Raw genomic sequence first — 17103 nt, forward strand, 5'->3', positions numbered from 1 at the left:
ATGCAATGTGACACGAATCTATGTTTATTTAATATTTAATATGAGTTCCACGACGCAAACGAATATTCTTGAATCAGATGCTGATTTTGAAGCGATTAAAAATTATGTATTTTATGATTTATTTATTATTTCTACTGTTTTCCAGCATTCCGTCCTGTTATATATAAAAAATGGTCTTATAAAATGATCTTAAGGAAAGTTGTCTCAATAATGGTTCTGTAAAATAATTTAGAACTGTGTATAATGATTTGATTTGATTTAAAGAAAATGTATAAGAACAGAGGTTTTGTTTCAGCTGAAACAATTTAAATTTTAGGGTTAAAATTTGGGATCACTGATTTGTACGTCATATCCTTTTTACTTGTTTAAATGTTAGTTCACGGCTGTTTTCAATTATGCCTATGACTAAGTATCTTCGGATACGAAACGCGTAAGGTTTGTTTTAGCTGTTCCAATAAAGATCTTTTATTATATCTATTGGTCCATGGAGTGCGTGCTTCTTCGCTATCTACGTTGAATTACTCCCCCAGCTACGGGTTCGGGGCGCTGCACCGGGCCACCCAGCATCTTCGGTGAGTTCTCATATATACAAAGATTGCTGTGATTGAAACTTCAATGCTGTGTACTGGTTAAAACTACACCCTCCAACGATAGACCCAGGGTTTCTACACCTGGGTCTTATTCTGCGCTGGGTGAGCATTTAACTTTTTTAACTTTATTTGGGGACTGAGCCGATAAACAATTATCTATATATAAATTTGAAAAGCCAGGAGGCTGAGAAATTCCCTCAAAGACTCTATGAGTACAGGGGGTGACCCCAACCTTTGTTTTTACTGGTAGTCCAGAAGGGGCCCAGTATAGTGAGGGAACACTTCATATGAAGGTAGCGCCCAGTGGGGAAGGATTTATTTTATAGTTTGTTATAAATACTGAAATTGTTACCCCTGTTTGTGAATCACTTAGTGTGGGAAAATAAACCAATGTGTCTTTGAAGAGCCTGTGTTTCCCTGTCTAACTGCTCCTTTTCCTATTCTACCTGCTCTACCATTTGCTAAATTCCCCCCAAAGTTACTTGTTCAAGCCGCCAGCTTGCCTCAGTATGTAATTAATGTGATCTAGTTGTATAAACACATTACAGCACTGCTAAAAATGCTGGCGCTATATAAATAAATGTTAATAATTATTTGCCGTCTTCTTCTGACCCTTTCCAGCTTTCAAATGGGGGTCACTGACCCCATCTAAAAAACAAATGCTATGCAAGGCTACAAATATATTGTTATTGCTACTTTTTATTACTCATCTATCTATTCTAGGGATGCACCAAATCCACTATTTTGGATTTGGCTGAATACCAAACCGAATCTTAATTTACATATACGTATTAGACATGGGAAGGGGAAAACATTTTTTACTTCCTTGTTTTGTGACAAAGTCACTTGATTTCCCTCCCCGCCCCTTATTTGCATATGCAAATTAGGACTCGGTTCGGCCTGGCAAAAGGATTTGGCCAAATCCTGCTGAAAAAGGCAGAATCCTGGATTCGGTGCATCCCTAATCTATTCAGACCCTCTCCTATTCAAGTTTCTTATCCAAATCAATGCATGGTTGCTAGGGTAATTTGAACCCTGGCAACCAGATTGCCAAAATTGCAAACTGGAGAGCTACTCTAGAAAATACGAAATTACTCAAAAACAACACATAATGAAAAACAATTGCAAATTGTCTCAGAATCCCCATCTACACCCCTTTAAAGTAGGCCCATAATTGGAAGCACAATACATCAGTATTACTGAAGGTGCAAATTATGCAGTGTGCAGGGGTCAATGATTGCTTGATAAAGTGGTTATCCCCAGAACGTCGCAAGCTGCAATAAACTTAAAGCAAGGGTTTGACCCTGCTAGCATTACCTGCGTGCCTTTCTTTGCAGTACTATTGAAGTGAGGTGGCCGATACCTCCATCACTGGGCACCAGGGAGTTCTTTCTTCAGGAAGACCAGGGTGTGCGTTTGCATCCAGATAGTTTCCACAGATAGTTTGCATCATAGGGAGGGGCCAATAAACCCATAGGATGAGAACAACATGCCAATGCAGTGCTCGATGGACAATAAAATCAAACCTTATCTTAATGTAAGCTGCCCACTCAGTTTGGTCACGTCGGAGGTGCCAAGGTAATAGGAATATCTGACGTTGTCGCTGCGTGCATCCAACACAACTGTCGGATGCAAACGTTGCATGTTGCGTCTTCATCCGTGTCGGATGCACGCAGCGACAATGTCAGTCACTCCTATTACTTTTTTTTTCCTGCTGAAAAAGGCAGAATCCCGAACTGAATCCTGGATTCTGTGCACAGACACCCTGTCTATGATATCAGTGCACACCTAATCCTCTTCTGTCCACCTGTCCTTGCTCGTTTATTTACTCATGCCTGACCCACCCCCTTCCAGAGACATCAGAGATAGTGGGTGCAAGAGTATAAGGAACAATGGCTCGCTGGGTTGGAAGATTCTAAAAACCCATTGTGGTACATGTCCAGTAGTGCAGAACCACTTGTTAGTGTATAGAATCATAATATGGAACAAATCCGCTAATACTTAAATCTTGTGAGCTATTCATTGAATAGTTTACTTTAAAATAGTATTTTTTTTAAAAAAAAAAACTGCAGTGCTGCTGCACAAAAAAACATTCCATTTTCTGGGGGATGTGGAGAAAAAGTTACAGAATTACAAAATGTGTATATTTTTTCCATTAAATCTTCACAGCAACATTATTCATTGAGGGGAAAATACAAATAGGTTATATTACATATATAGCAATAACTTATTTGATATCATGCATACCATGCAATAAAAAGTACATTAGTAGAGAAAGCCTTGAAATTTTCCAAACAAGGTGCGGGGAAATGAGATTTTGTCTCTATGTAAATCCTTAAAACTAGTGTGATGATCTATAGATGCCTCCTTATTTGTCTTTTATGGATTTAAAATCAGACACAAAAAGAATGAAAGTGGCGAAACGCGGTGATCTGTTATGAATCATTCCAACTTTGCTCAACGATTGCAGATACCCTTTTCTCATACTCTCGTTTGTTTTCTTGATAAAGTTGTGCAGCTTGGCTGTTGGCAGGACTATTTGGGTTTGGTTCATCCAGAAGAGACTGCAAGAGAAAAAATAATTTTACATTGAAGTTGCATTAAAATGTTTAGCACATCATTAGCACCTTTTATGTCTACATATAACTAAGTAACTGCTAATTTAGCCATTGGTTTTCATTTTTAATTATTTATCTGCCTCTTGGGGGGGGGGAAGAGGTTACAAGCTGGCAGTCAAAAAAAAAAAAGCTATTGCTCTGTAAAGATACAATTCTATTGCTACTTTTTATTATTTCCCTTTGTATTTATGCCTTTCCTAGGTACCCTAAAAGTTAATCCGCTTGAAAAAGGAACTAAAATGTTCTGAAAGCTTGCTATGATTATATTAGTTAGCCAATAAAGGTATCACCTTTATACCACTTATTATTATTATTTTTTTTTATTTCAAAAGGGTTGCCCTGTAACATTTTTACTGGCTAACAAGGTACAGCAACTTTACCTGCCTTTCCTATAAATCCCCGAGTTTAGTTCACAATGAAAAATCTACCATATGTTATGTTTTGTGCTTCTGTACCAGCCCAAGGCAACCACAGCCCTTTAGCAGTAAAGATCTGGGTCTCCAAAAATGCCCCAGTAGCTCCCCATCATCTTTTCTGCTGATTCACTGCAAATGCTCTTGTGCTACTGCCACTTACTGAGCTTAGGGTCCCACTTACAATATAAAGAACACAATCTTGGTACCTACCTGAATTGAAGTTAATATTGATGATACATCATATGTTGGACTCCAGCGATTTTGAAGGATATCTAAACATATGCTGCCATCAGCATAAACTGTAAGCAAGAGGAAAAATCGTTCTGAACAAATGTGATGATGCAGTACAGTAAAACAGACCTGCTTCAACCAATGCAACACTAGATATTAAACCGCTCAGCCTTGTAGCACACAGACTCAACGCATCGATCCTCAAAGGCTTGCGGCTTGCCTATTAGTGCAATACAGGGGAGGGCTATTTTAACATGCAGATTTACTGCTTTGAAGAATTTAACTGCTGGCAACCACACACCATATTTCAGGCCCCTTAGTGCCCTTTTTCAAGAGTATAATTCTATGCTATCAGAACATTTGCGTACCAAAGCATGGCTAAAGCAGGCAGATTTTTTAGAATATTAGGTCAGTGGTAAGTAAACTGACAAATATAGGGTAACTTGTCCTTTAATGTACACAACACACTGTTTTTGAATTATGTATTCCGGCTATTTGCAAAATCAGCTAGGTAGTGGATTTTACAATGTTCCAATGGTATAAAGCAGAAACTGTTAACATACAATTATTCAGATGATATTTTTATGTAAGGAATATATTTGTAATGCCCATCCTATCCACACTATGGAGCTAAAAGGCTCAAATACTTACCATTTGGGTGAAACATTTTAGATACAAATCTAACAGTTGGAGGTTTATTCGGATACTCTTCTGAAAATTCTATGACAAGTTTAAATGTACCTGCCCCAAAAGAATAGAAAGTGTTACCACAAAACAAATGTGTCTTTCCACTGTCCCAAAATAAATCAGGCTCTACGGTGTACATTTTTTTTTAAAGTTTTCATTTATGCTTTTATTATAACAACAGTTAATAGCAAGAAAGAGAAAGAAAGAAGAATAAACCAGCACATCATATAGTGATCAGTTCTACAGTAATACATGCACAATTAAGTTTACATATATATATTAATTTATCAGACATAGTTTGGTAGGTAGTGTTAGAAAGAGTATGTATATTAAGGTCCTATGTTTGTCACTACTAAGATGTCATCTCTCGCCCAGTTAGTTAGCCAAGTTGTATTTCAAGGGTAAGCTTCTAAACCAGGGGGTCCAGACCCTTTCAAACTTTTCTGGGCATCCTTGCCCTTCGTATGTTTGTTTGATCAGTGGAAAGGTTTTATTGATTAAAGTTATCCACGCTGGTACTGTAGGGGGTTGGGGTGCCATTCATCTGATCATCAGTAGCTTTTAGGCATAGAATAACAGCACTCTGATTAGTGAACTGGTTTTATTTAGAGGTATTATATCGTCCACTAGGCCAAGTAGGCAGGGCCCCAGGTAGGCTAGTTAGTCTGTCATGTGTTTCACAACCACTCTCCAGTATTTGATAAGGTGTGGACAGTCCCAAGTCATGTGGTAGAAAGCTGCCTCTCCTTCCCCACATTTACGGCAAATGGCCTCTGTGTTTCTTCCCATTTTTTCCAGTTTGCTAGGGGTAATGTAAATTTGATGCAAAAATTTTAATTGGATGAGTTTACCCTTTAGGGAGTCCTTTGTGTCTTCCCAGAGTTCATTAGTTATCGCTGGCAGGAAAGTTTGCCATTTGCGGAGAGCCTTATCAAAGGAAGAGGGGGAAGGCTTAAAGAGATACTGACACCTGAAATTAAACTTTTTTTTACATCTATTATAATATTGACTTTGCAAGCTACTTCTAACTTTGCCATAAAGTATTTGCATGATGCTTTTACATTACCTGTCTGATCCCCCATGTTCCTGTATGAGGGGGCTGCCATATTTGTGCAGCAAGTGTTCGTTAGCATTAAAAACAGTAACTAACAGGCTGAGATGGGACAGTCTGGTTGGCAAAGTCAGAGTGTCAGAGAGTCAGGCTTAGGAACTTCAACTAACAACTATATACAAAAACAAACCTCTCAGCAAAAAATGATCACCATGACCTATAGGTAACATTTAATGTACATTCATATGCTAAAGTTCATTTTTAGTGTCAGTATCACTTTAAGCAGTGCTTTAACGTGTACATTTTTGAGTCAATTTTGTTAGTTTCCACTGTCTACTCATATTCTCCAGCACTTCCTACCTCAAGTGGTCAGCCTGCCTCCATTCTTTCACTCTAAACCTAAGGCTGCTGAAGGAGGGCTAAGCACAATATACTTATTTATTATAATGCTTGCCTTCCGTGTATGTACTTTTCTGCATTAAAGGGGATCTATTGCGAAAATCAAAATCTCCTAATGGATAGTTGAGGTGAAAATAATAATATCTTCAAATATATTTCTTTAGCAGAAATGCTTACTTTTTTTGTAAAATGACATTTTACTACATGCAATGAGGGTGCTTTCTCTGAGAGACAGTTCAAGCTACCGCTGAATGGGAGTGGCTTCTCACTAGCTATGATGTCACTTAGCAACTAGCAAAGTCCCACCCTCCTACATGCTGAATAGCATCCTCACACCAACTGTTACTCTGGAGGCTCAGTTTTAGGAAAGTAAGCCTGTCAAGGTATGCACATTCTCCCAGTCATGTACAGACAGAGTGACTGGTAAATATTCTACGGAGTCCCTGCCCCCTTGTTCTCCCCCCCCCCCGCTGGGTCTGCTTCCTCTATAGTTACGCCACTGACCACCTTTACTCTGACTAATAGTGTTGCTTGCTCCTTTGAAGACCCATACCCCAAGTGTGCATCTAGGTCTATGGAATAAAATTAGGAGTAGTATGTGTTACCTGAAGTTCTAGTAAGCACTACTTAACACTGACTTACCTGTGTGTAATGGGTGTGTGTAACCTGCAGCCTTTCAATTGGGATTGCACTACAACTACTGGGCATATCTTGATGTTGTATATCAACAACAGACATTTCTGAAAATCACCTAAAAATATTGCAATTGGCTGCATTTATTTCACCCAATTTCTTACATACAACTGGAAAACACCATAAATATTAATGACAAGAGTCTACCGAACAGTTTGTTGCCCAATATGCATATATATACTAAAGCAGCTGGCATGTACGGACCCCAAATAAAAATAGTGCATATGAATTTTCTCCGCTGCCGATTCGCATTCTATGAACAAAGACCAGTGACTATGCATTGAGTGCCACAAGACCCTCCTAACAGCACAAAGCCCCCCCCCCCAAGATCACATATTTTTGGAAAGTACACAAATCCAACAAAGACAAAGACGTCTTTCTACACCAAACTACCAAACTGCAAAGCTTTTCTAAACGTAGAGGGTTTTTCTGACATTTCAGAATATCTCCTAAAAATGTTGCAGTTTGCCGCATTTATCTCACACAATGTTTTACGAACAAAGAAAAATCACCCTAAATATGGACGTCTGAGGTCTACTGAATAGTTTGATGCCCAATATGCATAGTATGTGGTATGTGGTATGTACAGACCCCAAATTAAAAACGTGCATATGAATTTTCACGCTGACCAACTCAGCTGCTGTGCCATAAGACCCACAAACTGTAAAAATATCCCCAGAAAAGCATATATTTTTGGAAAGTACATATTCTGACGGATCAAACAAGGTAAAATACATCAGTATACCAAAGCACCAAACAGCAAAACTATACTAAAGATACATATAAGGAACAATAATAACAGCGTAATTAGTGGCCAAAATAGATTATCCAATAATCATGCTGCCAAAATAAACAGTTTTTAGGGGGGAAAAACACAAATTGGTAAAATGAAAAAGTTACAAAAATAAAATGTGTATACATGTGTGTACACTTCCAAAAATTGTGTTACAGTGTGTAAGTGTGTTTATAAGTGTAAAATAAAATATGCTAAAAAGTGTGTGTAAGAGTGTATAAATGTATGTAAGTGTGTAAAATAAAGACCACTTACCGTTCCTGGGCGATCTGATGGCTGGAGGAGTCCTGAAGAAGCTGTCTGCAGAGATGGCAAGCAGGAAGTGCGTGGGCGTCGCAGGAGCATGAAGTAAGAGGAGGAAGCGGTGCAGCAAGACAAACGCAAGATCCGATGCGTCTGCCTCTCAATCCTGTCGCAAGACCGACATGACAGCCCTCCAGCCTCGTTGCCCAGGGGGCTGTCAATGCTGCTAAAGTTCTGCAGAGGCAGCTAAATTCGCAGATGCAGACTACAGCGCTTATAACTGCAATCACGTACGGGGTACGTGCTTGGCAGTTAAAGCCCTTGCCTGCCTATATGGCGTACGTTCTTGGCAGGCAAAGGGTTAAGGGAAGAGGCAGAAATAAAAATTAACTAATTTAAAAAATTTAATTTTGTGTCAAATTGCACAATGGACACAGACTACAGACTGACTCTCCAGGGAAAGTGTTTTCAGCAAGTGAATGGTTAATGATGCCCAGAGATTAGGGGTTAATCAGGCAGTTTATGAGCTTTGCTATGGGGGGAAACCTGATCTGGAGGCCAGAGGAGTTCAGAATACACAGTACAACTAGTACACAGGTAGAACCATCAGTGTCACTGGCATATTGAAAATTAAAGGGAAACTAAACCATGGGAATCTGATATGGGTATAAAGGGCTTGTTCAAATGTTCATTATGCTGTTGGTTATAAAGTGCCCAGTGTGTCATTTCCCCAGTTACACAGCACAATATGGGGTGCAGCCAGGTTGATCTGTGGGTGACAGACGAGAGACCATTAAGCATCGGTAGCTCAGTGGCTTCAAAGCTTCTTTAATGCTTTGCCTTATATTTATGAAGAAACTCCTCTCCCCTGAGCCAGCACCCCCCCCCTCTGCAGCCAGCACCCCCCCTGGAGCCAGCACCCCCTCTGCAGCCAGCAAACCCCCCCCGGAACCCGTCCCCCCCTCTGCAGCCAGCACCCCCCTAGAGCCAGCTTCCCCCCCCTGAGCCAGCATCCCCCCCTCTGCAGCCAGCAAACCCCCCCCTGAGCCAGCACCCCCCCTCTGCAGCCAGCAACCCCCCCCCCCTGAGCCAGCATCCCCCCTGGAGCCAGCACCCCCCCCCGAGCCAGCATCCCCCTGGAGCCAGCACCCCCCCTCTGCAGCCAGCAAACCCCCCCCCCTGAGCCAGCATCTTCCCTGGAGCCAGCACCCCCCCTCTGCAGACAGCAAACCCCCCCCCAACCAGCACCCCCCTCTACAGCCAGCAAACCCCCCCAGCCAGCATCCCCCCTGGAGCCAGCAAACCCCCCCCCAGCCAGCATCCCCCCTGGAGCCAGCACCCCCCTTCTGCAGCCAGCAAACACCCCCCCCCCTGAGCCAGCACCCCCCCCCTAGAGCCAGCTTCCCCCCCCCCTAGAGCAAGCACCCCCCCCCTGGAGCTAGCACCCACCCACCCCTTGCAGCCAGCATGGTAGTTTGCTAAGTTTAAAAGCTCCGTGTTTCACAGTAACCTGCTCTTCCTCTGCAGCTCCCCCTCCCTCCCCTTTCAGTAGGCATGTGGAAATAAAGGTGGACTGATTACTTTCCTTACAACTTTCCTTCCCTGCCATACATTAGCTTGTATGCGAGTCCTGAGACACGGGAGTATGCGGCTCCAGATTGATGTTGCTGCTTAGCTAATACTCCCGTGTCTCAGGACTCGCATACAAGCTAATGTGTGGCAGGGAAGGAAAGTTGTAAGGAAAGTAATCAGTCCACCTTGAGTGGCACTCAGCTCACTGTACTGTAGGAAAGGAACCAATCAGAAGCTAGCAGGACCTGATGGGGAACTGAAGCATGTCTGTGTAGTGTGAGTGCAGGGCTGTGATTGTCTGTCACCCTCCTGCTGTGCTTCTGTCAGGGACCTTTAGGACATGCCCACCCCTCATTTGAAACACAGACAGGGCCAGATAACATCTATAGGGAGCGCCAATAAAGGGGGCATTTTTTAAGACAATATACATTTTTAGCACCATGTAAAAGCAACACCATATATTACTTATAACTGCCTACAAAATTAGGGTTTTTTCATTTATCCTATATGTCTACTTTAACATGTAACAGCAATTTATGATGTCTGTATATTTATATCACAAGTTTTTATACACTTTAAATGATATTAATGATAAACAATGTATGGAATGGTATTTATAATACTAGAGAGGTACATTTCCTGAAGAAAATGTGAGTGGTGCTTGCCGTGGCAAAACTCAGGCCCCCCATATATGTTGGGTGTCTTGCCCAGTCGCCCCTGGTGCCTAGAGAGTACACAAAGTCGGTAGAATCCGGATTAAACCGGTGAAATTTAAAGCCAACCAAATTTTACCATTGAAATCAATCCAAACAAACTGGCTATTTTTGGCTCCGCCCACTTTTAAAAATTTGCAACCCAGTCACCAAATGGACCAAGTTTGAGCACTCTTACATTAACAGTGTAAGAATGACAGGAATTTAAATATTCCCATTGAATAGCGTTAGGTAAAATTTGATTGGCTGTCTTAAGCTCCGCCCATTTTTCTGAATTTTAACCCCAGTTACCTAGTCATGGTCAGTGCCAAGTTTGGGGCCTCCGGTTTTAAAACTGTGAGAACGGCGGTAATCAAAAATTTTACATTGAAGTCAATAGGTGAAAACGGATTGGCTGTTTATGGCTCCACCCACTTTTCCTAAATTTTGACCGCAGTCACCCAGTGAGTAATTGAGCCAAGTTTGGTACACCTAGCATTTAAACCGTGATAATAGCAGCAGTTTATCATTTTTCATTAAGGTCAAAGGCTGAAATCTGATTGGCTGTTGTTGCCCCGCCCCTTTTTTTCCTAATTGTGAACCACAGTCACTCAGTGACTAACATACCAAAGTTTGGGAATGCTGTCATTTAATGTGTAAAAATGGCAGCATTTCTATTTTTTTCTATTGAAAATCAATGAATGAAATTTGATTGGTTGTTGGTGGCTCCGCCCACTTTTTCTAAACTTGAAGTGGAAACCCCCAGCGACCACATTTGTGATATTCAAGGTCCCTGACATCAATACTGAGAGAATGGCAGCCTTCTTAATTTTTCCCATTAAAACCAATCAAAGAAATCTGATTGGTTGGTTTTGGCTCCACCCACTTTTCTTAATTTTAATCCCAGTCCCCCAGTGACCAACTGTGCCAACTTTGAGGAGGCTGCCATTAACCGTCTAAGAGCGGCAGCAGTTTAAAATTTTCCTATTTAATTGAATGGCTGAAATTTGATTGGCTGTTGTAGACTCCGCCCACTTTTTGTAAATTTTGGCCGCAGTCACCCAGTGACCCACGGTGCCAAGTTTGGGAGCTCTGGCTTTATTACTGTGAGAATTACAGCTGTTTACATTTTCTCATTGAAGTCAATAGGGAAAATCTGATTGGTTGTTTGCGGCTCCGCTCACTTTTTTGGGTCCCCAAAATAGGACAGAAAAGTCACAACACCCCATTCCCGAATAAGCTGAACGGTTTGACACCTCATTCATGGGTCTGCGACAAACTAATTATTCGATAAATTCCCCATTATAAGTCAATGGGGCAAATTTGGGGACCTCTCCTGCCCCGGGGGTAAAACTTATACCCTCGTGTGGGGTATCATCTGACACAGGTCGCAAACCTCTTCAAATGTGGTAAATTTAACGTTTCTACAAGATTCCCTCTCTGCGCTAGAATCCGTCAAAAGTTGGCCTCAATGTTAATCTATGGGACTTTTCGGGGTGGTTAATTGCCCCCGCAAGGGGCAATTAACCACCCACCCCTTAGAAAAGTCATACCACCCCATTCCCGATTAAGCCGCACGATTTGACACCTCATTCATGGGTCTAGGACAAACGGTGCGGGACTAGTTACGCGCCAAACTTTCATACGGAAGAAGAATAAAAATAAGTTTGCAAGATAACAGTAGTGATGCTTTGCTTCGCAAGCACCACTAAAAAAATAAGTTTGCAAGATAACAGTAGTGATGCTTTGCTTCGCAAGCACCACTAATAAGTTTGCAAGATAACAGTAGTGATGCTTTGCTTCACAAGCACCACTAATTACATTGATGTAGATGGTCACTGATACAAAGGGGCACTTAATTGATTGATTTGGATACTAGCACCCATTGGTTTGTTCAAATGAGCACTTGTATTTAAGGTTTGTTGAAATGGCATTATATCATCCTTGAAAAAGGTACTAAATGGGCCGAAATCTTGAACTCAATATGTTGTGTTGAAATAAACAGGTGAAGATTTTTATGGGTGTGCCGTTTCTGAATTTCATGGATACATACTGTATATAGATATAGATAAATAAAATCATTTTTATTTTTTTTCATATTTCTGTATATGGTTAGATAGGTCTGTATAGGTATGTGTATCTATATGCACTGGAGATCATTTGGATATGTTGAACCTGATGGGATCCAGTGCCTACATTTATCATCTAAGGGCAAATATTTCTAAATAAAAAGTATGATATCCAGTTTAAATTCCTTAAAATATATGTACCATGAATAAGAGAAATACTTACCATCTTCAAACGGAGTCCCTTCAGGACTGAAGGAGAGAAATAGAGGAAAGTTGAACAAATTACAGTAACAAAAACTAGTGACATGATTAAATATATTCCCCTAATTAAAGTCGTCTGTAATGCCAGCTAATGGAGGAACAATTCAACAATATGACTGGTTACCTATTTGACAGTTGGGAAGTAATCAGTCATATATTAATGTCACTTGGCCTTATATGTCCATGTCTATTTGTGGACCTTTGACTGTAGCAACATTTCACAAACCATCAAATATTTCAGAAGCAAGTATGAGAAATACAAATGCAACAGACCTTTAGCCATTTGGTGTATTTAGAGAATACGGTACCCAACCGTACTACATATTTAACCACTACAAATCTTGATGGGCAGGATTAGCCAGTAATACGGTTAGTAGTGAGGCGTCAGCATAATAGGACTGCCATACTAGGATTACCTTGATTTGGTATGATGGCATGGCAATTTTCTAAACATAAATTGTAACTAAAAACCTGTATGCACTTGCACATAATACAATACAAATAAAACATGGGGCTAGGGAATGTGCATTGATCAATGCCGTATTTGTGGGTCTGGTCTGCACGCATGCACACCTTAGAGCGCTCATATACCCAGCACTTGCATCTGGGCCAATGCTGTGCTCGGTAAATGACACAATTAAAAATCCAGCCAAAGTTGTTGTAAAATGTCTTTGCTGGTGGCTGCAAGGCATCCCTGTACTACTGCTCAACATAAGTGTACTCTAGGGGGCAGACTTATCAAAATGTGAGTTTAGATTTTAATAAACAAAAACTCACCCATGTTCTATTCATTACGATGGTATTTTTGGAAGTGTATTTATCAAATGGTGAGTTCTAACTGTCCCCCATTGATAAAACTGCTTCTAAAATCTCATAGGAATGAATAGAACGTGGGTGAGTTTTTATTTATTAAAATCTAAACTCACATTTTGATAAATCTGCCCCCACTAGTTTTAGTTTGGGAATTTCTATAAAACAATTTCTATAAAATATATTTGGTATTGGCATAGTTAGGAGACATTATAATATAATAAAACACTTTCTTTTTGAGAAACATCAGAAGTAATTGTGCAGGACTAAGTACTCATGCAATTTAACAGGAAAATGTCCACAAAAGTTGAATTACAAAGAGCAATTAAGGTTTTGAGGTGACATGGGGATGTTAAAATGCATTAAAATTGTCGCTAAGGAAGACTGAGAACTCAACCAACAATTTGGCAAGTAGCAAACAGCTGCAGAGATTTATTACCTGTTGCACATAATGCAAAATCCACTTAACTATTGTGTGACATGCAATACAATCAGTAATACAGAATCCCTTACCCAAATATAACTGCATTCCACACCATTATATTGTTTTCTGAAGGTGCACCACTGACTCCAACTGGCGGGTCTTCCTGTAATCTACAGAAAGGAGGAAGACAAAGATCATTTTATATATCTGCATCAAATTTTACACTGATGTTTAAAGGAATACTACAAAAGAAAAACTAGCGTTAAAGGTTTGGCAACACAATATTTTGTTAAGGCTAGAGCTACTATAAAGGTGCACAGGCATAGGATCAATTATCCAGAAATCTCATCTCCCATTGACTCCAATTTAATCTAATAATTAAATTTTCCCTTTTTCTTTTTTTTAATAAAGCAGTACTGTACCTTGTACTTAATCCAAACGAAGATATAAATGAATCCATATTGTGACAAAACAATCCTATTGGGTTTATTTAAAGTTTAAATAATTTCTAGTAGACATAAGGTCTGGTGTTCCAAATTAGAGTAAGACTCCTTATCCGGAAAAACCCCAGGTCCCAATCATTTCGGATAAAAGATCCCAGACTTAAGATTTCTGATAACAGAATTTATTGGATGAAATTGCACACAATGAGTTGTAAATCAAAACCTGCATGGTAATTTACATGTTCTACTAAGTGAATTTACTGAATCAAATTCTCAAATCAAATTCAGAAATTTTAAATCCACATAAAAGATTTAAGGAGTAGAAAGCAGGTATAACTTCTGGCCTTAAAACACTTTGGATGTTACTGACCAAACACAAATTCAATTAGGGCACAAAGATAAAGCAGAGCTGCACAAGATGTAAAACAAGCAGGAGTTAATAAAATACTTAATAGAAATAAATACCAAGTACAGTGACATTTAAAATAAAGTGCTAAGCGTTAAAGGAACAGTAACACCAAAAAAATGAAAGTGTTTTAAAGTAATAAAATATCATGTACTGCAGCACTGTGAAGGCAGTTCGGGGAGATTGTCGCCCAGACGAAGATGCGAATCTGCCCATGTGTCACAAACCTAAAATGGATCTGTTTACATCAGAAACACAACTATAGTTCATATAAACAAGCTGCTTGTGTAGCAAAGAGCTTATCTGCTGTGTAACCTGAGCCTTTTCTCCTTTGGATGGCTGCCCCCATTGCTACACAGCAGCTTATTTATATAAACAATAGTAGTGTGTTTCCAAAGCAAACAGCAGATTTACCAGTGCAGAACAACACTGCATTATATTTTTATTACTTAAAAACTTATTTTTTGATGTTACTGTTCCTTTAAAGAACAAAGTGGACAGAGGCCCTTCCCTACAGAGCTTACCATCTATTTGAAGTGAACCTCCTCTGCATATAGTTTGACACCAATCATAAATGGCTTTTTCTACGTTTGTTTACATAAGTGAGACAACTAGGTTGGCTCAACATTCTTGCTTTACAATGCAATTGACTAATGTACTGCGCAGAAGGAAAAGTAATGCAAACAATACAAAGGTTACTGCCTGCAGACAATATTTATCTGTCTGCACTGATATTAAAAATGACTGGGTGTGGTACTCTATATATGAATGCATTGAGCAGACATTAAAGTGCAAAAAAAAAAAAAAAAAACACACCAAATCATTAACATAAGTGATCATGCAGTGTGTTCAATGGTCACAATATCTTATCAAGTAGTCAAATATACACGTAAACATATTACAAGACCAACAATGCAGCCATCAAAAGCAATTATAATAAGGCAAATAAAATATAGATAAGGGACTGCTTATCAATAATGCTTGGGGAAAAATTTAACCATTGAATAAACCCAATGGAATTGTTTTCCCCCAATAAGGATTAATTCTATCTTATTTGGATCAGGTACAAGGTACTGTTTTATTATTACATAAAAAGTTTTAAAAATGTGAATTATTTGATTAAAATGGAGTCTGGTTGATGGTGTTCCCATAATTCTGGATAACAATTCCCATACCTGTAATAACTGATCAGTGGGGGTCATTTACGAACACTGGGCAATGCTGCACATGCAGTAACCAGTGGCAACCCAATCAAATGCTTTCCTCTCTTTTTTTCCAACTGCAGTTGGCTTCAGAAAAAAAAAAAGCTAACCACTGGTTTCTCCCCAGGTGCAAATTTTCCCAGTGCTGAGAAATAATCCACTGGTCACCATACAGAATAGAGAGATTTTAGAGCAGAAGACAAAAAAACGTGCAGTAAAGCAAAAACTGAACTCTAGAAAGATTTGCTTATGTATATGACCTGGAAAGTGAATGCAGGAGACATTTGACAGACCAGCATCAGGGACACAAACAGTAGATACCGCTAATCCAGGTGAAGTTTTTCAAGCATAATGGTTATTCCACCACAAGATCAAAATACACCAGCATGGCTTCCTATCGACTATTTATTTCTGGCTGTGGGTGGGGTATATCATCTTATAAGAACACTACATAAAAACACATGGCAGCAGGGAAAGAATGCACTAGAACCAACTGCCCATTATTATAAATAAAAAAACGTAACATGGAAGAAGTGTACATTTTGTGGCCTACTGTCCAACTATTCCAACCTGAGGAAAATGTTCAAGAGAGAACTTTCACACGGTCTTCATTTACCAGAAAGGTGGAACTAAAACAGCCTGACCTAGTCCTCAAAGCCAACAAGTTGTGGGGTATTGCGCCCGTCAGCATCCGCAACATTTTCTCTTTGCAGCCACAACATGCCTCAGAGAAGGCCTCCGGTAATCCTGGGCGCTTCATATGCAGCAAAACTGCATCCCGGAATGCCAAACGGTCAGATAGGGAGAGTTGGAAGTCCCACAACAGCAGGAGTGCAGAAGGTTGCCTTTCCCCTATGTCGTGTGACTTGGTGGCGTAGACGAATGGAACCCGCAGTGGAGCCGATGTGGGAAGGAGCCCTACTTACCTCTTAAAGTCCCTCATCAGCCTCCTCCTGGCCGAGGTGGACATTGCCCCCTGATTAGAAACACACGGGGGGGAAGGGAGGAAGGCCAAACCCGGCCGCCACCACTACCTCATCAACACTTTCACAAACAAGCTGCAATGACGTTGTTCAGTGTATAGAGCAGTACCAGAGCGTTTCATAGGACCGTACCAAATTCCCACGGAGTGGGAGGCTCCCTGCTAAACTGCCGTATGGAAACACTTGCACTCAGATTCACCGAGGAGCTTGATAGCTACATATACAGAATTTCTGTTTATATGCGCAGTATGCCATTTCTCCATGTCGCAGCTTGATTTATTTCTAGCGATCACCCCTATCGCCAGTACAAATGGTCGATTCCGTAAATGACAACTCAAAGTTCCTCGGGATAAGTGTCGCATCATATCACGTGGTCTTTCTAGGACAAGTAGCCCGTAAGCAACATTGTTGCTCTCAGGGTCTTTAAATCAGGTGCTTATTTTTGAATTCCAAGCTTGAAAGCAAGTTTTAATTGTGTAGGGACCCATAGGTTTTACTATGTTCCTATGGCTTTAAACCC

The 17103-nt window shown here is 40.2% G+C and overlaps 1 protein-coding gene across 5 annotated transcripts; it reads right to left on the reverse strand.

Annotated features, from left to right (window-relative positions):
* Nucleotides 1–2596: 2596 nt before the first annotated feature.
* ube2b.L (ubiquitin conjugating enzyme E2 B L homeolog) lies at nt 2597–16734 on the reverse strand. Of its 5 annotated transcripts, none has more exons than XM_018251977.2 (6): nt 16716–16734; nt 13639–13719; nt 12278–12303; nt 4507–4596; nt 3835–3923; nt 2597–3154 (listed from the first exon to the last, which is right to left on the reverse strand). In XM_018251977.2, exons 2-6 carry the CDS (start codon nt 13662–13664, stop codon nt 3026–3028), a joined length of 360 nt encoding a protein of 119 aa, XP_018107466.1. In that variant the 5' UTR covers nt 13665–13719; nt 16716–16734; the 3' UTR covers nt 2597–3025. The 5 variants fall into 5 exon arrangements, with proteins under 5 accessions (XP_018107466.1, XP_018107462.1, XP_018107461.1 ...); XM_018251973.2 differs by lacking the exon at nt 16716–16734 and adding an exon at nt 16527–16686; XM_018251972.1 differs by lacking the exon at nt 16716–16734 and adding an exon at nt 16245–16576.
* Between the last annotated feature and the right edge of the window lie 369 nt (nt 16735–17103).

Source organism: Xenopus laevis, chromosome 3L (genome assembly GCF_017654675.1).
Source record: "Xenopus laevis strain J_2021 chromosome 3L, Xenopus_laevis_v10.1, whole genome shotgun sequence".
Classification (NCBI taxonomy): Eukaryota; Metazoa; Chordata; class Amphibia; order Anura; family Pipidae; genus Xenopus; species Xenopus laevis.